We start from the raw sequence: 23,523 nt of genomic DNA, 5'->3' as shown, positions 1-23,523 counted from the left end.
TGTAAAACTTGTCACTTACTACAAGTATCTTGGAGTATTGTTCTCCTCAAGGCTAATCTGGTCAATGACCTGTAAAAGCTTAGCATCACAGACTTCTAAAGCCACAAGAGCCATTTATCATGTTTTCAAAAGAAATAGCTATATACCATTCGAAACAGCTTGTACAATGTTTGATTGTAAGATTGCTCCTATATTACTTTATGGGGCTGAAATCTGGGGGGCAAAATATTATGAATGTATAGAAAAAGTACATACGTCCTATTTTAAAAACTATCTTTGTATCGAAAAATATGCCTCTAATAAAGCTATTCTTGGTGAAACTGGGCGATAAAATATGTTCGTGTTTAGCAGAATAAGGGTACTTAAATACTGGTTGAGATTGCTACGTATGAATCTATGTCGATATCCAAAACAATGTTACAATCTACTTAAACAGTTAGATGATAATGATAAACACACCTGGGTGTCTGATGTAAGATATATTTTGTTTTCTTCAGGCTTTTCATTTGTATGGATCTCTCAACAAATTGGCGATGAAAATCTCTTTTTGCTAAAAATAAAACAAAGGCGGAGTGATATGTATTCTCAAGAGTGGTATGACTCTATTTCTTCATCAAAATATCTGTCACATTATGCAAATTTGAAATCACTTTTACAGCCAGAAGTTTACATCAGTAATCTCACGAATAAATCACCCAGGAGAGCATATTGTAAATTCAGAATATCGCTACACGGTTTTAAGATTAACATGCTACGAAAGTCAAAACATACAAATGAAGACTTGAGTCTATATCTATGTACCCACTGTAAAGGGGGGCAATTAGAGGATGAATTTCATGTTTTGTTTATATGTTCAAAATATTCTTCTGTCAGAAACCACTATTTGCCTTGGTTATCCAATGTCCATCATGATAATCACAGTTTATGTAATCTACTCAACTCCAAAAATATCAACATTGTAAAGGCTTTGGCCTTATACTTAAATCATGTATTTAATGTGAAATAAGACTACTTGTATTTATTTTCCTGACATCACGTGACGCAGCAATTATTGTAATTGTAATTGTACTCTAGGCCACATGGCCCAAAATACTGAATAAAGAATCTTGAATCTCTTGAAGAGGCGACTAATTAACGGGATCGGGTGGTCAGGCCCGCTGACTTTGTTGATGCATGTCATCGTATTCCAATTGCGTGGATTAATGCTCATGATGTCAATGACTTGATTGTCTGGTCCAGACTCGATTATTTACAGTCCACCGTCATTGTGGCTTGAATATTGCTGAGTGCGGCGTTAAACATCAAACAAACAAACAATATAGGCTTTGCTATCCTAAGATCGACACCCTTGCTTGTCGCGACCTATGTACAATTTTATGTATTTTAAACGAGTTAACGAGTTTTCAATGTCTGTTTCCTTATACCGTACTCACGTTAATGCCAGCTGCCTGTATATCGGTCTGTAAATATTCAGGTCTTGGACAGACAAACCCGTGTTTGAAATCAAGAGCCAACATCTCACGTCATGGGAGTACGACACGTAGTCTGTCAAGTCGCCGAGCCTGATATCCGATTCATTTCGTCGCATCACACGACAAATATAGGTTACTGAGGATCCATTGTAAACGACAAACCCTGAAGGGTTTCACTGTGAATAATGTCGGCGGAACTATAGAACGAAGACAGTAAGCGTGTGTTGTCAAAGTTACATTTTCATATGTTAAAACATTGCGAAACATACATTTTAAAAACTAAATTGTGAAAACTATAGGTCATGAAACATTCAGGCGAAATAATGTATCCAACATAAAATGGTTTAAATCGATGAAATCGCTCAAATCTGAATGAAGAAGAGTCAACGAGCCCCTTCAAAAGATTCAAGTGATATTTCCATAACAGAACGGCACTCGTGAAGAGCAACCTCCTCGTGGTGAGTGCTGGGTAGCGCTAATAGCTCTTCCCCCGTGTGGAACCGGGGTAGAATATTTCCACAGCACCCCATTGCTGGTCGTAAGAGGCGACCAAAGTGGGCAGCCCGTTTGCCGTGGGTTGCGTCCCTGTGTCGGCGGAGGACGGGAGTCTGGTAGTTGAGGGCACTGGTTCCTGGAACTGTGTTCCTTTGTCCAACACACTACTTCGACCCTTACTTCGCCTAGACGGGTGGTAAGATGGGCCCGGTCTTATCAATCGGCTGGTCATGCCAGGCCCTGTGCGTAATATTGTATCTGCATACTTGTGTTGTATTTTAATGTATATTTTGGTCTTGGTCATGTTAAACTTGTATGTACTCACACTTTGTGATGGAATTCATTGCCTAGAGTCTTATGCCAGAAGGCGGTGGCTCATGGGCCAATCTGGCATTATTGACCTCCGGGTTCTATTTGTCATCAGATAACTGTCTAGGGCGGAACCAGCCTTACTTTTATTCTGTTTGACAATTTTAGCTACCTGTGTCTTTTCTGCTGGAGTATAGCACCCTTGTAACCCTGGTGTTTGTAGTCGGCTTCCACTGCAGCACCGTCCTTGTAGACACTCCATGGTGGGTGGGGAGCAGGGTTGTTGAATATCATTTCTTCCATTATGGATACCCCACAGTTTTCTGGTTCTCGATCAAAAAATAAAAGAAGGCATATTGATACAGATACTGCAATACTTTCTGCTGAGGAATCTGTACAAAACATCGATTCTTGGCCACGATTTCTGGTTGTTGAAGGGGTTGATGGTGAGCCTCTCAAACTCAACCCCTTTGTAGTTTCCAAATCTATTGAAGGTATTTGTGGTACAGTGAAAAATGTTACTCGTCTCAGGTCCGGTTCCCTGCTTGTGGAATGCGCGAGGAGACAGCAATCACTGAATCTACTCAAAGCCCAACATTTTGCAAATACAGAGATTGTTGTCTCTGTGCACAAAACCCTCAATTCCTGTAGAGGCATTGTACGTGACCGTGCAAAGTGCCTCTCAGACATGTCTGAAGAAGAGATTGTTGCAGAATTGAAATCTCAAGGTGTATCTTCTGTGAAACGGTTCACCAGAAAAGATGGTGATACTATCATTAAAACAACTACGTACCTTTTCACATTTACCCTCACGAAGCTTCCTTCCTCCATTAAAGCCGGTTATTTCAACATCGGAGTGGATGTATATATACCAAATCCACTCCGTTGTTTTAAATGTCAACAGTTTGGACATGGAGCCAAATCCTGTCGCCATCCCCAAGTTTGCTCCCGCTGCAGTAAGACCCATGATAGCACAGACTGCTCAGATACTATCAAATGTGCAAACTGTAGTGGTGACCATATGTCAACCTCCAAATCATGTCCCTCTTTTGTGACACAGACAAAAATACTAAAACTGAAATACACAAATGATATTTCATTTACAGATGCGAAGAAGTTGATTACAAGTGAATCAACCTCTTCCACTTCTTCACGTACGTATTCTGCTGCAATCTCCTCTTCTCCGCTCAAGGCTGATAATAGCTGTCAAACAGCTATTAGCTGGTTATCCACAGATCAGAAAATTCTGTATGAAATAGAAGCTGACATCTGCCCTTCATCAGCTGCACAAACTGAACCGCTGCCAGAAGCTGTGCCTTTGCCAGAACCTGTTATCCAACCAGACTGTGTACCTGAAATGAAACTTACTAGACAACTTACAAACAAAGAAAAAAAACAAAGAAGGAAAGAAGCAAAGGCCCTTAAACATGTTGAGGAGCCTTTGTCATTAAATGTTCCTCTGGAGGTTCATAACACCTTTGAATCTCTAGATATGGAGGTCACTCCATCGCTCCCAATACAGCGTAGAGGACCTTCCCCTCGCTCACGATCTCCAATTGAGCCTCCATGAGTTGCTCTTTTAATTTAATACAATGGAATTGTAGAGGATTTCGGAACAATTTTAATGATCTTCAGCTATTAATTCAAGATTTCAAGCCATCCGCCTTTTGTCTACAGGAAACCTTCCTCAAAACTACTGATAATTTTGATTTAAGACAGTACGATTCTTACCATAGCTTTTCTCCACCAGGGGATAAGGTAACTGGAGGATCTTCTGTTTTGGTGAGGCAGGGCATAATTCACAGTCCTGTTGCTCTCCATACCCCTCTTCAGGCTGTTGCAGTACGTATAACATTGAATATTGTTTTTACTTTGTGTTCTTTATACATTCCACCATCTTATTCTCTGCGACAGTCCGATCTTCAGGCACTTTATGACCAACTCCCTAAGCCCTGTGTTATCATGGGAGATTTGAATGGCCATAACCCACTTTGGGGTAGTAATGACAGCAATTCAAAAGGTAAATTATTGGAGGATTTTTTCATTAATAACGACTTATGTATTTTCAATGATGGTTCTGAAACGTATCTCCATCCTGCAACTGGAACCTATTCTTGTCTGGACTTGTCAGTTGTCGATTCTGATTTACTAAGTGAATTTGAATGGTCAGTCCACGATGACCTTTGTGGAAGTGACCATTTTCCTACTGTCTTAAAATCTGTGTCACCTTCTGATGTACCTCCGTCATCGAGATGGAATTTTACTAAGGCCAACTGGGCTTCATATGAAATACTTTGTACTACCACACTAAAACCTGAAATGTTTCTCAATGTTCCTGACCCTATCCAACTTTTCTCTGACGAACTGAATAAAATAGCTGAAGAATGTATCCCGAAGTCCTCCGCAAATCCTCACATTCGAAAACCATGGTTTACCAACGACTGCAAACAAGCAAGGAAGGCAAGGAAAAAGGCTGAAAAGTACTTCCGACGCCATCCTATGGTCCATAATCTAAATCAATTCAAAATTGTCAATGCTAAAACCAGGCGTACTTTTAAACAAAACAAACGCCAATCTTGGCAAACTTATGTGTCCAAAATAAATTCACGCACGCCGATGTCCAAGGTGTGGAATATGATTCAGAAAATTAAAGGTAAGGGTAATAAATCAAGCATACATCATCTTAAAAATGGCTATCAGTTATTAACTGATAAATCAGATATTGCAAATAAACTGGGTGAAACTCTAGCTGAGCATTCCTCCTCGTCTAACTATGTACCTAAATTTCAAAAATATAAAAAGCAGCAGGAAAAGAAACCTATTAATTTTAATTCAGATAACGGGGAAGATTATAATGAAGTCTTTTCTATTCATGAGCTCCTTACTGCCCTTGGGCAAGCTCATGATACTGCTTCAGGGGCTGATAACATACATTATCAACTCCTGAAACATTTACCAGAATCATGTTTGGAAACCTTACTTTTTATATTTGATGATATATGGACATCCGGAAAATTTCCTTCTTCGTGGCGTGATGCCATTGTTGTTCCTATACCGAAACCTGGACGGGATCATACCGATCCATCAAATTATAGACAAATTTCCTTGACTAGTTGCGTTTGCAAAACCATGGAACGCATGGTCAATAATAGATTAACATGGTACTTAGAATCCAATAATTTAATTACAAATATTCAATGTGGATTCCGTAAAAATCGTAGTACCATTGATCATTTAGTTAGATTGGAGTCATTCGTTAAGAATGCCATTGTTAACAAACAGCATGCAGTGTCTATCTTTTTCGATCTGGAAAAAGCATATGACACTACATGGAAGCATGGCATTTTAAAAGATTTACATGACTTTGGATTGCGAGGCCGTTTGCCTCAATTTATATCCAAGTTTTTAACTGACAGACAATTTCAGGTCCGCGTGGGTTCTACCCTGTCTGATCATTATAGTCAGGATCAGGGTGTCCCACAAGGCAGTATTTTGTCTGTCACACTGTTTAGTATAAAAATCAATAGCCTGTCTAAGGTTTTAAACGATTCCATTGATGGATCTTTATTCGTGGATGATTTTAATATTTCCTGTCGTGGTAAAAATATGAATACTATTGAAAGGCAACTACAATTATGCCTAAACAAAATCCAAAAGTGGTCATTAGAAAATGGATTTAGATTTTCAAAATCTAAAACTAATTGTATACATTTTTGTAGACAGTACAAGCCTCACAAGGACCCAGATCTAGTTTTAGATGGCACTCCTATTAAAGTTGTAAAGGAGGCCAAGTTCTTAGGCATTATTTTTGACCATCATTTAACCTTTTTGCCTCATATCAAGTATTTAAAGACTAAATGCCTGAAGGCACTTGACCTGTTGAAAGTTGTCTCCAACGCAAAGTGGGGAGGGGATCAGAAAACTCTCCTTCAACTATACAGAGCTCTCATACGCTCCAAACTGGATTATGGCTCCATCATTTATGGTGGAGCTTGCAAAAGTAACTTAAAACTGCTTGATTCTATCCACCATCAAGGACTCAGGCTTTGCCTGGGTGCCTTCCGCACATCTCCTATATCTAGTCTTTATGTTGAAGCTGATGAGCCATCCCTTAAAGACCGCCGCCTAAAATTATCTTTACAGTACATCACGAAACTATATTCAAATCAATCAAATCCTGCATATGACTGCGTTTTTCATCCTCATCATGTAGACCTCTATCATAAGAAACCGTCGCTTGTTCCACCCCTCGGAGTAAGAATACAACCTGACATTTCTGCTGCAAATATTGATCTCACAATCATATCTCCGACTCAAATACTCTCGTCTCCTCCGTGGCAACTAGTAAAGCCACAGGTAGATCTTTCATTAACGGCACTAAAGAAATCAGACACCAATCAACTCATGTATCAGCAAGAGTATAATCAATTAAGAAGTGCATACAATACTTACAAGTCTATATTTACAGATGGATCCAAGGATGGTGACGCAGTTGCTTGCGCCACCGTCCTTGGATCCAGAACCATATCATCCAGATTACCAAATGAAAGTTCCATTTTTACAGCAGAATCGCAGGCAATATTAACAGCTCTCAAATATATAAATACTCAGTCCAAACATAATAACTTCATCATATTTTCTGATTCCCTTTCTTGTCTTCAAGCCATTAAGAATATTTCATGTGAACATCCACTTTTACACGAAATTATAGAATTATTTAATGATCTTGCTACTGGCCAATATGACATCGTCTTTTGTTGGTTACCAAGCCATGTTGGTATCATTGGTAACACAATGGCTGATGCTGCTGCAAAGGCAGCACTCAACAAATCTGTGACACCACTTCTTATTCCATACACTGATTATAAACCCGTGATTAGATCTTACATCCGTGATCTAATGCAAAAGAAGTGGGACACCCAAGTAGGTATCAATAAATTACATGAAATTAAACCAACTATCGGTTACACCTACTTGGGCTGTCAGTCCAGATTTGAAGAGGTCATAATGCGACGATGTCGTATTGGCCACAGCAGATATACACATGAGCATATATTAAAAGGTGAGGATCCTCCGTTTTGTGTCCCTTGTGATGAAAGAATCACGGTCAAGCATGTCCTGCTTGACTGCATTGATTTTTCCATCACAAGGGATAAATATTATAGTGTCAAAACAGTGAAGGACCTTTTTAGTCAAGTTAATTCTCATTTAGTATTGCACTTTTTAAAGGAAATTGATTTAATCCATAAATTTTGATGTACGTAATATGTTTTTATATATTGGTAGTGCTAATATATAACTTAGATTGTTAGTGGCTGTACCCTCGAAGGGGGTTGAAGTAGCGTAAAATTATTGTCCCCCTAAGAGGGTATGTCAGTCCCACATCATTCAATGTATTGTTATGCATACCAGAATTTTAGAACGTAGTATTTTTGTCATTTTAATCTAAGGCTTAACTGGTAAACTATCGCCAGTGACTGAAGGGATGATATAAATCCAGCCAGGGCCCGTGCAGGAAGCAAAGGCACTGTAAGTCCCCATGGTCCCTGGTATGGTGATCTCCCTTTAGTTACTGACGATCTCTAGCCCATTTTTATATTGTGTTGTTAATTCTTTCTGCTTTTATATGTTCCTCAACTAGTTTTAATACACTCTGTGATATTCTAGTTATTGTACTGTCCTTTGCTGACAGTTTTTTTATAAAGTATATATACTTATATGTTATTAATGTATTAATTCTCGTCACGATATGGCTGAAATATTGCCGATGTGACGTTAAATATTAACTCACTCACTCACTCCATAACAGAACCAGCAGCAACATGATTGCCTTTAGGGCTTTTCGTCATCGAACGTGCCTGTGATACTCCTTGGCAGCACGGGATTGTTGCAGACAGACGGTTTCTGTTTTTTTTTGTTATACGCATACGGCGTCTCCGCCCAATTACTTCATACGACCCGTGAAGATCCGGGTTAGAATAGGTCCTATCATAATCGATGTAACAATTATGAACCAGTGTTTTTAAGCCAACTCATTAGTGAGTATTTTTTAATATTGGCTTGCATCATGCACAACACCAATAGCTAAATGGATGACGTAAATCCTTCTGGGGTTTCATGCAGGAAGCAGAGGTACTGTAAGTCCCCATGAACCCCAGCGAGGTGGCCTAGCTTTGAATACTGGTGGCCTATAGCCCGTGTTTTAAAACTGTATATATGATATTGCTATGCTCAAATATGTTTCATGAATTGTTTCTAAATATAGTATGCTCAAATATGTTTCACAAATTGTTTTTAAATAAAACTTTGCATTAATAACTAAATTGTAAATATATTAACTTGGTCTAAGCACTATATGGCTGAAATAATGCCGATGCGACGTTAAATTCTAACTCACTCACTCACTCACTAGAATAGGTCTTCAGCAACCCATGCTTGCTGTAAAAGGCGACTATGTTTGTCGTAAGAGGTGACTAACGGGATCGGCTGGTCAGGCTCGCTGACTTGGTTGATGCATGTCATCGAATCCCAATCCCGAATTCCTATGGATCGATGCTCATGATGTCAATCATTGGATTGTCTGGTCCAGACTCGATTATTTACTGGCCGCTGTCATAAAGCTTGAACAACAAACCAACCAACCATTACTTCATATTGTTTAATGACGCGATCTGACATTAATTTGCGATAAATTAATTATGTGGACACTCAGTATGATGGAAATACACACCCAGGGAAGGACTAAAGTACCAGCTCAGTACAAATTCAGTTTTGTTTCCACGTTGGTCAGCACCACAATAACCACAATATACAAGCAATACGATGCTACATAATTGAGTCTTTACCTAACAAAACATTTGTTTGTTATTATAAAAGCGACAGAACACAGAAAAATAACCGTAACTACAAAGCGCATTCCTGGCACACGGTACAAACGCATGCAAAAGATAATTTTTTAACCTTATGGAACTGGAGACAATGTCAGTAATAATGCACTGACAGGTTGTTCCTGACAATGTAATGTTTCTTCTAAACAAGTATTTAAAACAGCATACACTCATGAAAATATTACTTATTACTGATGACACTTTTCACCTAGATGTGTTTATAAATGGCCTGATCACAATACACTAAATTCGGGATAATTGTGTGAATCTACCACCCTAGTTCTACTGACTACATGTTCCGGTTCAGCCACAAAACATATTGTGATTTCATGATATTATTAGTTTATGAAAAGCAGTGACCCTTCACCCTTGTTCACCAATGACCCATTTTTTAGTTTTTACATGTCCACTGTTAATGTAGAAAATCCAATTACATTTCAGATATTAAGACTATAAACAGAAAATGTTATCATTTAATTAAAAACGCTGTCTCCTATTGTACGACCTTAAATGTGTGTTTTGCTAGTGTGAGAGAGATATGAGAGTGCAATATATTGGCAGACAACATATCGCTATATTCATTGATTCTGTATTTACCTTAATGTATTTTTGTATGAGACGGCAAGGGGATCGAACCACCGACCTTCCAGTCTCTTGGCAGACTTTAGATCCACCACACCACGTGACTTGTGAAGATCCGGGATAGAATAGGTCTTCAGCAACCCATGCTTGCCGTAAAAGACGACTATGCTTGTCGTTAGAGGCGATTAACGGTATCGGGTGGCTAGGCTTACTGACTTGGTTGATGCATGTCATCGATCCCAATTGCACAGATCGATGCTCATGACATTTATTACTGGATTATCTTGTCCAAAGTCGATTATTTACAGACCGCCGTCATATCGCTGGAATATTGCTGAGTGCGGCGTTAAACACGAAACGAACCAATCAACACTTCACCACGTACGCGGACAGTACTGTTGACCACATCATGTACACTAAACGGATGAATACTATTTGACTGTAATTTCGTTCACATGTACATGTACATCCATTAGGGAGCATTGGGGGAACCTATCGCGGTAAAAGCGTAGACAACCATTCCTAAGTCCAGGCTTCGATTCTCCTCTTGGTTAGAATGGGTTATTGGGTTAAACGTTTGTGGTCTAGAACTTCGGCGCCATGACATTCTAGGAGTGTGGTGTTGAACCATATCACTTAATACAGTATTGCATTGCTAATTGGGTACGATTTTCGTTATCACGAAATGGATGTATTCAGTTCACGGATCTATCTTCAATGTCAACACAGACAAACATAGTAGCAGCACGACAATGAACAGATGTATCAATATCAGATACGGCCGCCGTTGTGATCAATCAAGTACAATGAACGTTAGACGTATCATATCGTATGTGCTAAGAGTTTCTCTCTGTGTGTATTACCAGCAACAGAAGAAGCGGTAACAGGCACAGGACTAATATAACGGTCATATTAATTTGTCTTTATATGATATTGTTAGGTACTTGTGTCAGAGTTGTTCATTTTGTAGTAGAAGTACCGAAAACTCTGTGGTCTATGAGTGAGTGAGTATGGTTTTACGCCGTTTTTAGCAATATTCCAGCAATATCACCAGGGGACACTAGAAATGGGCTTCACACATTGTACCCATGTACCCGGGTCTTCGGCGTGACGAGCGAACGCTTTAACCACTGGACTACCCGACCGCCCGTTTGTGGTCTAGAACTAATGAAAGAGTGTTATATAAAACAAATAATATGGTTAACTTTTTCAAATTGGCATACTGTCATTATATTATCATGTTAACATGTGTGAATACATGGTCAATATTTCCCTTTAGGGTTTTGTTTGTTTGTTTGTTGTTTAACGCCGCACTCAGCAATATTCGAGATAAAAGACGGCGGTCTGTAAATAATCGAGTCTGGACCAGACAATCTAGTGACTGGTATTATGTGCACCAATCCACGCAATTGGGATCGATGACATGCATCAACCAGGTCAGCTGGCCTGACCACCCGATTCCGTTAGTCGCCTCTTACGACAAGCATAGTCCCCTTTTATGGCAAGCATGGGTTGCTGAAGGCCTATTCACCCATTATGGAAGTACAGCAGTTTAAAAAAACGGCTACAGAGAAGGCATCTACGACCATCGTAACACGTCATCAATAATTATTGACTCATTTGTCCACATAACCCTTAGTTTCCATATTCATAAGAAACCTCGATTAAAAGCAGAGTCGATTATACGATTCTGACTATATCATAAGCGTGTGTTTTGAATAAAAAGCAAATAGTGATGATTCCAGGTGTTCGTGCATATCCTGCCACATAGGTGGCATATTGTACCCATTAAAGTGATATCTATATCTTATGACTCAACCATTTCCCATTTATAAAAAGTAATTGTTTTATTACATCTTTTATTCAGATGCCATAGTACGTGACGGTAATATCCCACTGAAAAAGCAACCGCACCACCCTGGCATGCAGCGGCGAGATCTAATGAACGTCTTGAACGTATATCAATATCATTTAAGTATATTTACAAATGTATAGAAAAGCCCCAAAAGCCTTTCCATATTCATAAGAAAACTCTGCTAAAGGCCGAGTCGATTATACGATTTCCGACTTTTTTAGAAGCATGTGTTTTTGAATAACTAGCAAATGGTAATGATACCAGATGATTCTTGACCTGTCAGAATCATATTTGGTAACCGCCGTGATATTGCTTGAATGTTGTTAAAAGCGGCGTAAAACCATACTCACTTGTGGTAAAATGGCTACCACGACGCCACCAACGGCTTTGCTGACACATGTTCAAGAACACATGTGTAGGCACCAAACAAACAGCGCTCGCTGTGCCAATATAAATATCAAACTACTGAGTATGTCGATATGAAACGCAAAGATCCTCCCAGATCATGCCATGATCACTGAGACAGTCAACACCATAACTCGACATCGCCCTTGAGACTACGACAGCCACAACCACAATCGCCATGGCAATGAAACCCTGTAAAAGAGGCTGCCAATGTCGTCTACCACCATGTCACATGGAAACAGACTGTACCGTTGGGATGTTAGGAGTGCCAAGTCATTTATTCTCAATTAGGACAGGTCCTAACTCTTGGAACCTTGTTGCACCTCAGAGAATATGACACTAAAACAGTGATTCGGACAATCGACAACCGTCGTTGCCATTCGCGGTATCTCTCATATCTATTCAGTATGTATGCACGGAACTCGAGAGGAAACCATAGCCACTGGGAAATTCAGCGGTACGCACTATGAACGAAATACAATCTATCTGTACCACATTGAACAAGGCATGTTCCAGGTGAACGCACTCAGCATTGTTGACAAACGTTACTTGATTGGAAAATCAGATCACTGCACCTCCCGGGTACTATAAGTAAATGGTGGTTACAGGTTCGGCTTCTTTTGATCCAAATACGAGGTGAGGTTTAACGCCGCGTTCAGGATTATTGCACTTATAGAGAGAGTGAGTGAGTATGGTTTTACGCCGCTTTTAGCAATATTCCACCAATATCACGGCAGGGGACACCAGAAATGGGCGTCACACATTGTACCCATGTCGAGAATCGAACCCAGGTCTTTGGCGTGACGAGCGAACGCTTTAACCATTAGGCTACCCGACCGCCCCTTACAGACAGATGTGCACGCTCGTATGTGTGTGTGATTTTACTAGTCTTAACTTATTCCTGTGTTTTAGTGCTAGGCCACTGAGGTGCCATGCCGCAGTTAATATGGATACTCCACCCTCTCAGACACAGTGTCCGGACTCTGAGACAACCAGTCCTTTTTATCCGTCTTTTAACGTCTATTGGTAGGACGCGGCCGGGGATCGAAGCCCCGACCTTCCCCTCTCTGAGCAGACGTTTCACTTACAAAACACGATAAAACAGTATGTTACACAGTTATGCACATCAGAGTAAATACAAACGTCTAATACTAATGTTACCTATTACACCAAGGTTGTCTATATTTCAAAAGGTGTAATGCGATGTAATTACCTAACCAACAACGAAAGTCAGCTTTCCGACTCCTTTGCCTTGAGCACAAAGACCCTTTACAATGAATAGGTCCACATGTTTACAGAGATCAATCACCTTATATTCATTATATAAGAGTCCTTGTCAAGCGAGTTCCATGCACTGGTATAATCTAATAAATCAGATGAAACTATTATGTTCCATTCTAACAGGTCAAAGTCGCCGGCAGAAGCACATCTTCAGTTTTAAGCTAGAACGTAAATACAGAACAAAATTAACGTTCATCAAGTTCAAAATGTCGCTGTTCATATATGGAGGCACGAGTGGCCCAGCCGTCTTAAGGCGCCACAATTCGCTGTGAAGAGAGCTGTGCCCCTTGAGCCCCTATGGTTGTGGGTTTCAAACTCACTAACTCTGGTATATCTTGGAGACTTTCTCTTCCATCAATTATGGCAAAAACTAATATTAACCACCATAATGTTATCACCAGCATTGTTCTTGCAACAGTTCATAAATAATCTGAAATTTGAGACTTGTGCATTTGTAAGTCACAAATATGTCGCTTAGACGTTATCATATCATGATACGTTTTTGATGAAGTCCGGAATAAGAATCATCAACCTAAAGCCGTACACATTGGTCGTTAATTACTGTTATCGACCTGTGAACATGCTCCACGTTATCCCGCATGCGGCTATGTTATGTTATATTACTGGCGTGTTTCGGTTTCATCAGATCTAAACACTGTTATCCCCTCAAATGCGGCACGGCCGCGCCAAGTGTGTTGGCAGCATATCAACATATAGCCTTGCTTTATCCCCCCGTTTAAGTTTTCACGGCCGATAGGTTACATGTGTCTCCTCAGTCTTCTTTTCTTTCGAAATTGCTCTTTTATGTAGACCCATGTACCCACCTGACGTCTAAATGCTAGCTGGAATGTCTTTATCCTTGTATTCTGAAATTTGTCTATGTGTCGGTTGACGCATACGCTTTCACAATATATTCGTGTTTTATATCGTAAGTATACAATGAAATCCCAAATCACTTTATAACATTGCTTACCTTCAATTCTTCCTAAAATCCCCAGAAAATGAGTTTGCGTCGCAAGGATGTGACTTTTACGTCAAACAATTTGTCTTCTAAATCACACACCTGTTCTGAATCATTCTGATGTCCTTTGCCATATTTTTTAATTTGCTTCTTTCAGCTTTCTACCTCGTTGACGAGGGATTTAATGTAATTTTTATGCCCTCAGGCTTTATCCCCGACAGAAACACTTTCATTCTACACTTTGAGTTAAGTTGCAATATAATCACGTCCGTTGCGTCTGAGGTAATGATTTAAGTCAAACCCATTTATCCTGTTTCGTGGATTCACTTCGGCTGAGGCCCATGCAATGGACTTGTTACTTGGGGTGCAGGTGTTAAATATTGCGTTGGCGATGCTTTACGAGATAGGACTTTCCTCAAGGCATCAAGATACAAAATATTCGGGGTACTTTCAATGTTAAGAATTTGTCTTAATTGATACATTCTGTTTCTATGAATCTATCGTTGGTGTCTAGGTACACCGTCTTAGGCTTCGCGCATACAGTCCGACCAGGTTACATACGACTATAAGGCACACATTATACCCATAGTAGTGATTCAGAGTTAAAGTTTAACGTCACATCGGCAATATTTCAGCCATATCGTGACGAAACAAAATTTGACATTAACAATATATTTTAAACTGTATAAAATTCTGCAGTATAATAAATAGAATATCACAGATTTACATAAAACTAGTTAGGGAGCATGTAAAAATATATTATAATTTTGTAACACAATATTGAAACAGGCTATAGATCGCCAACAACTGAAGGTACATCACCACGCTAGGGTCCACGGGGACTTACAGTACTTTTGCTACCTGCATGGATCCCAGCTGGATTTACATCATCCCTTCAGTTGTTGGCGATGGCTGACAATTTTAGCCACACAATAAAATAACACATATGCTACGATTAAAATACGTGGTAGAAATAAATATACTTTGAAAGACGTAGTCTTACATACCCTTTCAGGGGGGCAATCAGTTTACGCTACTTTAACCCCCTTCGAGAGATGCATATGAAGTATAAAGAAATGCATATTAGGCTTTTTCTAAGCAATATATCAGTTCATGTATCGCATTACAAGAGATGGTACGGTATTAGTGACTGTGGTCACTCCGATACGACTAAAACATAACACGTTTGAAACCTGTCAACAGATATCCTGATGTAACTAATGTTATATTTGGGATAACACTTCCTTAGTAAAGTACAGATTCTAGTACTTTTTGGGGTTGAGTCCCGTCCGGGATTCGAACCGGGATATCCTGATGTCTACAAAGGTCATAGACGATAAAGACAGTGTCGGTGAGGCTACTAACGGGATCGGCGGTCAGGCTCGCAGACTTGGTTGATGCATGTCATCGTATCCCAATTGCGTGGGTTGATGTTCATGACATCAATCACTGGATTGTCTGGTCCAGACTCGATTATTTACAGACCGCCGTCATATAGCTGTAATATTGCTAAGTGCGGCGTAAAACAACCAACCAACCAACCAACCTCCCCTAGAATCGGTAGACAAAGAGTGTATAGTTCTTCAGAACTCGCCTGCAATATGTAATGAAAAGAGGAAAAGAATTAGACGAAGCAACTGGATCGGTAAATAAACACATGCTTTGATGGCAACATATTGTTTCCCTTCAGCATGTGGCTCTAATGTGGCTTTAAAATACCATTAGCCCTTTTTATGGTCTATATGTCACATCAGCTCGGAATTTGATGCAAAGACAAATAAACACTGTAATGCTGGAACAATGAGTTATCATTGGCATGGTCTATGATAATATTTCCGAACATTACAAAACACGAACACACACGGTAATTGTTATTACAGCGTATCGTTATATATGAAATGAAATTGCTTGTAGCCTATCAGTGCTTTCAGAAAAAAAATATGGAACAGCTGCTTTTATAATATATTGTAATTATCTGATACTTCATCCGCGTGACTGTCGCTTTCATTATGGTGTAACAACATTTTCTTAAAGGTTATTCGAATGTATAATTACTCTTGTACAATGAAAAACACGTCGATGTCCGAAACGCATTAACATAACTAGAGAGAGACATACATGTATGAAATATGAAACTATCCCTTATCTTTAGAACAGGATATTGTTTGATTGTTTGTTTGTTGTTTAATGCCGCACTCTGGAATCAGCAACATTCCAGCTATATGACAGCGGTATGTTAATAATTGAGTCTGGACCAGACAATCCAGTGATTGATATCAACATCGATCCACGCAATTAGTTGGTTGGTTGTTTGGTTGGTTGGTTGTTTAACGCCGCTCTCAGCAATATTCCAGCTATATAACGGCGGTCTATAAATAATCGAGTCTGGACCAGACAGTCCAGTGATTGACATCATGAGCATCGACCCACGCAATTAGTATACAATGACTTGCATCAAACAAGTCAGCGAGCCTGACCACCCGATCCCGTAAATCGCCTTTTACGACAAGCATAGTCGCCTTTTATGGCAAGCATGGGTTGCTGAAGACCTATTCTAACCTGGATCTTCACGGGTCATTACCTGTCTGGACTAATGCCGAGTATTTAGTGCTAGCCCGTTGAGATACCAAACAGCAGTTTAAGTAACACGAATAGCTCACTCAGAGCCAACCAGTCTTTGTTTTAGCCCCTTGACTCCGAGCGCCAGGCAGGGTAACAACAGGTACTATATTTCAACGTCCCTTAGTATGACGCAGCCGGGGATCGAACCCCGACGTCCGCCATCTGGGCAGAAGCTCTACTACCAGACCACGGACGCCGTCGAAATTGGATTTTTACGAACAGGAACTTCTGCAAGTACACAGTGGGCATTTGGGAATTGCTTGATTAAAGAAGGTGTCCGGGGATTGATTGATGAAGCGACTGAACACACTGCCATTGATGCAAAACAGTACAAAACATGGATCATGGTGCAAGCTTTGGTTGGTTGGTTTGTTGTTTAACGCCACACTCAGCAATATTCCAGCTATATGACAGCGGTCTGTAAATGATTAATATCATGAGCATCGATCCACGCAATTGGGATCGATGACATGCATCAACCAAGTCAGCGAGCCTGACCACCCGATCCCGTTAGTTGCCTCTTACGACAAGCATAGTCGCCTTTTACGGCAAGCATGTGTTGCTGAAGACCTATTCTAACCTGGATCTTCACGGGTGCATGGTGATTAGCAAAAAAAGGCGTTGTAGGTCTCAACAACTAAAGCAATATGAGTGAGCGAGTGAGTGAAGTATTAAGCCACTATCAGCAATATTCCAGTAGGGACATAAAGCAATACGAACACGCCACTGTGCGAAATGATGCCAGATCACACAACACTCCTACTGTTAGAAAACTATTACAAGGACCAGATAGACAGCATGTTTATTTTGTATTTCATTATTCACAATGTGTTTATTTATTAATACAGGTTATGATAAAAATGAAGCGGCTACATTGACTTGTAAATAGCCGTGCTTAAGTTTTTTTCATGTCTATGTGTAGAAATATAAATTGTCAATGCAAGAGAATAACCAGTCTATATTATCAGCCGAAACAGATTCCATTTGGAAAAAATAGCTGTTAAAATTATATAAATGGACAACTGGCAATCAGCGATGACACCCGTTAATAGACACAAACCGATGTTTATCAAATAGATTTAATATTCAAAAGTAGCTGTGCTAATCAACACATATACTTAATAAAATAACCATTGTAACGTGAATACTTTATTAAGCATCGGAACCATTGTTAGGAGAGTCGTTTAAATTCATATTTCGTATCTTACTTGTTTCATATGTGATATTGAATGTGATATATAACTACCGATGTATTGAATGCAAAAGCTGTTTGTCGTGTGTTGCTAATACAAAATCACGAGGCGTGGACCAGTATACAATCTAATTAATTATTTGCAAGTGTACAATGATAATTATAACGAAGTAACATAATCATAGGTTATGCCAAATGGGTGAAATGTTACTAGTTACTACTAGTAATTAACGATCAATCCACCCAACTTGTTTGTTGTTTAACGCCACACTCAGCAATATCCCAGCTATATGACGGAGCTTTGTAAATAATTGGGTGTGGACCAGACAACCCAGTGATTGACACCATTAGCCACGATCCAGGTAATTGGGATACGATGACATGCATTAACCACGTCTGCGAATCTGACCAGTCCCTTTGGTCGCCTCTTACGACAAGCATAGTACCTCTTACGGCAAACATTGGTTGCTGAATACCTTTTCTCTACCTCGGATCTTCAATCGATTCCATTGATATAAATGCAAAAAATTACACCAACATTCAAATGCAATATTACGTAATTGTCAACATTACGCAATTGTCAGGGCGGTCTGGTAGCCTAGTGGTTAAAGCGTTCACTCGTCACGCCGAAGACGCGGGTTCGATTCCCGACATGGGTACAATGTGTGAAGCCCATTTCTGGTGTCCCCCGCCGGGATATGGCTGGAAAATTGCTAAACCCGGCGTAAAATCATACTCACTCACGCAAATGTTAGCACCGATAGTGGATGATAGATTGCGGTTTGCAGAAAAACGTGAAATGTGTTTAACTAACATCGATTGTCGCTTACCCTCATCGCAAGAAACAGTTCACTGCTCAATTCCTATTATATCACATACAAGTTTTCAAATACTGATGACACCAGGTGTTCGGGAAGAGATGGGTGAACCATGCCCCACCGGTGGCACTCATCACAAACACATGCAAAGGTAAGTCAGTTATTCACCCGAAAAGAACAATTTTTGTCTCTGATTTGTTTGTTTGTTTGTTTGTTGTTTGATGCTGCACTCAGCAATATTCCAGCGATATGACGGCGGTCTGTAAATAATATAGTCTGGACCAGACAATCCAGTGATTGATGTCATGTGCATCGATCCATGCAATTGGGATCGATGACATGCATCAACCAACCCGATCCCGTTAGTCGCCTTTTACGACAAGCATGGGTTGCTGAAGACCTATTCCTCCCCGAAATCTTCACGGGTTGATTAATATAATGAGCATCGATCCACGCAATTGGGATCGCTGACATGCATCAACCATTTTGCGGCCAGACCACCCGATCTCGGCTGGTGTACAAACTGATATATCTATGATATCTTGTTCGCAATGTTTCCAAATCATTGTCGCCTTTTACAGCAAGCATGGTGTTGCTGAAGACCTATTCTACCTCAGATTTTCACGGGTCTCCTTAGAAGTATTAGGGGTTCAGATCTCCTTACAAACTGGAGACAGGGGGTTTGCATGGAAACCGGATTAATATACTTTTTCAGCTTCAGCTGCAAAACAAAATATGTAACAAAAATTATAACCATGACCCTAAAAAACAGATCGGTTGTAATCGGTTAATTAAACATTTGTTCGATTGAAGTATTACGAAGATAAAACGCAAATAAGACATTCACAGCCCATTTCAATACACATTGTCATACAAAATGGACAAAACAACCGCAAGCTAATTATCGTAACACAACATACTTGGTAATATCATAATTCCGGTATATACCTGTAGGATTTACAAACACATTTATGCTGAGTGTGTGCAAGATAATACCAACTTAAGAGTATCCCCAATCTAGTCTTACATGCTTTTTGAAAACTTCAGAATATTTTTTGTATTAGTTATTGCCATGTTCTTCGCCAACGAAAGACATTTGAACTCTGAGAGACGCTCGAGGTGAAAGCGAGAAATACTGTGTATTCACTGGCGCCATCTTTCGTCTTCGACACATAAATAGTTGAACAAACTGAAACCTAAATCTTCTAGCGCTGAGAGAATAGACATAAAAATTAATAGCATGTGTCACGTCACACAACACAAATGCCAGTGTATCTATAAGGTACTTTACAGCCCCTTTCATACTATTTTGCTCTGGGGTCCAATACGGAGTTAAAACAAGAATCACGCATCTCGGTGTTGTCAAAATCACCAAGGTGATAGCTGCTGTTACTAACATGATCGTAACCTGACGGTGGCGATCAGCACAGCTGTTACTCTTCTGGTTGCCATAGTTACTGTTCAGGTATTTCTGTGCTTTCCCCGATTTAATAATACCGCCCACGATCAAACAGTTGAACACAAGAAGTAGGGTACATGGAATGACCGCATACACTATTACGTTAATCCAGTACCAAATGTGCATCATGAAATGCTTATACGTCTCTTCTACATCACAGTACACCATCCCTGGACCTTCAGTTACAAACTTTATCATCCAGAAGAGGTGAAGAAACAACACACTCAAGGGTAGCGCCACAAGAACCACAGCTATAAGAGACTTTTTAAACGTCCAGCTTTGGCCAACTTTGAACGGGAACCACACAGCAGCGAATCTCTCTACGGACATGGCGACGAGCAACCAGTTGGCAAAGGTGATGAGGAAGTTTCCGAAGTACCCAAGAATCTTGCAGCCAACGTCTTGGAGATGCACTCCATTATCGAGCAAAACAAACAATAGAAGTTTATTGATGATTGCTAAGTTGTCCACAACAGCTAAAAGCGCTATGTACACAGTCAGCGATCTGGCAGGGGACATCTTAATGACTGTAACGATGGTAGCACAGTTACCGGGGAATCCCAAGGCGAATATAACCCATAGATAATACGTCTGGATGTCAAAGGCAACACTTTCCACCGCTTTCCAAGCAGAATCGTCAGTGACTTCAGTACTCCCATTGGTTAGGTTAGCCGCCATCCTGACTTCAAACATGAAATCAATTGCTAGTATTCTATTGTGTTATTGGTTCACGCTGAATTATTTGTCAATACTGCAACTAGAGAAATTGGAAACCATCCTTCTTCGGGTTGTTGCCTTGATCCTTGGTGGCTCATTTCCGCTTCGTTTTCTGAAAGCAGAGCAGATATATATATATATATATACCGTCAATGTTGAAATTTATGAGCGTGAAAAAGTGATGAGAGTGGCGACTTTTGTTGTTTCTATTTCTTTGTGGTCTTAATAGTTTAAGGTTGGGGATATGATGGAAAACTGTGTGTATGAAATACGTAGTGTCAAGTCCGGATCACAATAGGTCTCCAGGAACCCATGCTTGTAAGAAGCGTCCACTCACGGGATGTCAGGCTCGCTGGCTAGGTTGATGCATGTAATGGTATCATTTGCGTTGATCGATGCTCATGATGGCAGCTATAGCGTTGTCTGGTCAGACTCGGGCCCTTTCCATTATCACATAACATACCTTCATTGTACGATTTTGATTGATCATAAGCATGTGTTTTTAAATCACTACCAAATAGGGAGGACACCAGATACCCCCTGTCACAAACCAGTGCAAAGACAATTTAATGTTTACCTGAACAAACATATCATCATATGATACAAGTCAAAACAGGGAATTGTAACGGACATTTTGGTCACTGATGCGTTCTTATCCATAGACCTAAATACAGCTGAGCCGGTTTCGCTGGTCTCTTTAGTTTCCAGTTCATGTGATTAAATCAGTGGAAGAGAATTGTCTCTATAAGTACAGTATTGCCAATTTGTTTCAAATTATCGAGACCCGTGAATATTCTGGGATAGAATAGGTCTTCAGCAACCCATGCTTGCCGTAAAAGGTGACTACTTGTCGTAAAAGGCGACTAACGGGTCGTCAGGCTCGCTGACTTGGTTGATGCATGTCATCGATCCCAATTGCCTGAATCGATGCTCATGATATTAATCACTGGATTGTCTGGTCCAGACGCGATTAATTACAGACCGCCGTCATATAGCTGGAATATTGCTGAGTGCGGCGTTATACATCATACCAAACCAAACCAAACCAAGCCGTTTTCTATCTGAGTTCCCCATCTGCGTTCCGACGTGTAATAATAAAGTTTTCGTACATCAATGTTTCCAGCGGCTGTGGAAATTTGTGCATCGATCAAAAAATATTTTTGCTACCACCATTGCCAACCAACCCAATCAGATTATCGATATATAAAAGCTGAAGTTGAAGTTTCAGACAAAAGCCTGTGCTTTGAGACAGGGTTTCAGTGGCACATTTGCTCTCACCTGCATTGAATATCTCTTTGTATACTATTGTATGGAGCTTTGGTGTCCACTACATGTCTTCAGTCGAGTCGAAAGTTGATAACAATGATGTTTTATTTTCAGATCCTTCCTCCGTTCACGCATACTGGTCTTGTGTAAATATAAGCTCCAAATCGCTTCCCAGCTCTCTCTGCTAACTTGTTCACCTAAAGAAACAAGGAAACACATGGGACACATCAAAATGAGGAATTGTATCGGAAATAAATTCTGTCACAGATGCGTCAAATTTTGAAATGTCCTCCGCATGTCAAACGTTAAACGTTTTCAGAGCTTTACCAAGACCTTGAACGTTGGCATAAATTGATACATCACTTAGTCCTAGTTCTTTGATCAAACAGTTGCATAGATGCTTGTGCCCAAAAGGAACTCGCTTCGGCAGAAAATCGAGACTGGGTATTCTCTGGCGTTCACGTTACAATTTTTCACACAATGGCTATGTTATTTGAGACGTTGTCAGTGGGAAGTAAAGCATTAGTAACATTAGTTCTTATGGTGATTTTGTCACTCGTGTTCTACATTTTATTTCGATTGTGTACACTAGTGTCACAGTTTTAATATTTATATTACGATGAGACAACCGCTTATTTGATCTGCTCTAAGCTGAATTGATCCTAAAATTAAAGTTATAGTATCGAAAAATGTAATTTTACACTATATCTTATTTTCGCTCAGTATATGTTCATGGCAACATCTGGTCTCATAAATATAAGGCCCGTGAAGATCCGGGGTAGAGTAGGTCTTCAGCAACCCATGCTTGCCGTAAAAGGTGATTATGCTTGTCCTTAGAGGCGACTGACGGGATCGGGTGGTAAGGCTCGCTGACTTGGTTGATGCATGTCATCGTATCCCAATTGCTAGGATAGATGTTCATGATGTCAATCACTGGATTGTCTGGTCCAGACTCGATTATTTAGAGACAGCCATCATATAGCTTGAACATTGCTGCGTGCAGCGTTAAACAAACAGACAAACACACATCAATATAATGTTACAAATTCGAACATGACATAAATTATGTCCTCAACATGTACTTTGTGTATGGACTGCTGATACGGTCTCACACACAGTTTCGGCAAAACCTGGTATTTCCACTTGACATGTGACATACATAAATTAGAATTTAAGTCACGACGGCAGAAATTCTGCTTTTT

At 40.0% G+C, this 23,523-nt stretch overlaps 2 protein-coding genes across 2 annotated transcripts in view; both read right to left on the bottom strand.

Annotated features, from left to right (window-relative positions):
• The window catches only part of LOC139465143 (sodium-dependent dopamine transporter-like), a 50,564-nt gene extending 47,985 nt beyond the window's left edge, over nucleotides 1-2,579 (bottom strand). The window contains exon 1 of the mRNA XM_071246833.1: nucleotides 2,477-2,579. Within this exon, the coding sequence (XP_071102934.1) occupies nucleotides 2,477-2,579 (103 nt within the window). The remainder of the gene's footprint in view (nucleotides 1-2,476) is intronic.
• A 17,196-nt stretch (nucleotides 2,580-19,775) lies between these two features.
• On the bottom strand, nucleotides 19,776-22,424 carry LOC139464294 (probable G-protein coupled receptor 139). Its single transcript, XM_071245817.1, has 2 exons — nucleotides 22,334-22,424; nucleotides 19,776-21,167 (listed from the first exon to the last, which is right to left on the bottom strand). The coding sequence occupies exon 2, from the start codon at nucleotides 21,029-21,031 to the stop codon at nucleotides 19,940-19,942; it is 1,092 nt and encodes a 363-aa protein (XP_071101918.1). The 5' UTR covers nucleotides 21,032-21,167; nucleotides 22,334-22,424; the 3' UTR covers nucleotides 19,776-19,939.
• Nucleotides 22,425-23,523: the final 1,099 nt, after the last annotated feature.

This window comes from Haliotis cracherodii, unplaced genomic scaffold, assembly GCF_022045235.1.
Source record: "Haliotis cracherodii isolate W230 unplaced genomic scaffold, xgHalCrac1.p SCAF_17, whole genome shotgun sequence".
Taxonomy (NCBI): Eukaryota; Metazoa; Mollusca; class Gastropoda; order Lepetellida; family Haliotidae; genus Haliotis; species Haliotis cracherodii.
Note: the sequence above shows the minus strand (reverse complement) of the source record. Positions and strands in the feature narration are given on the sequence as shown.

What these genes read in the sequence shown, in the direction of transcription:
- LOC139464294 (XM_071245817.1), bottom strand. Translation starts at nt 21,031, where the DNA reads ATGTTTGAAGTCAGGATGGCGGCTAACCTAACCAATGGGAGTACTGAA.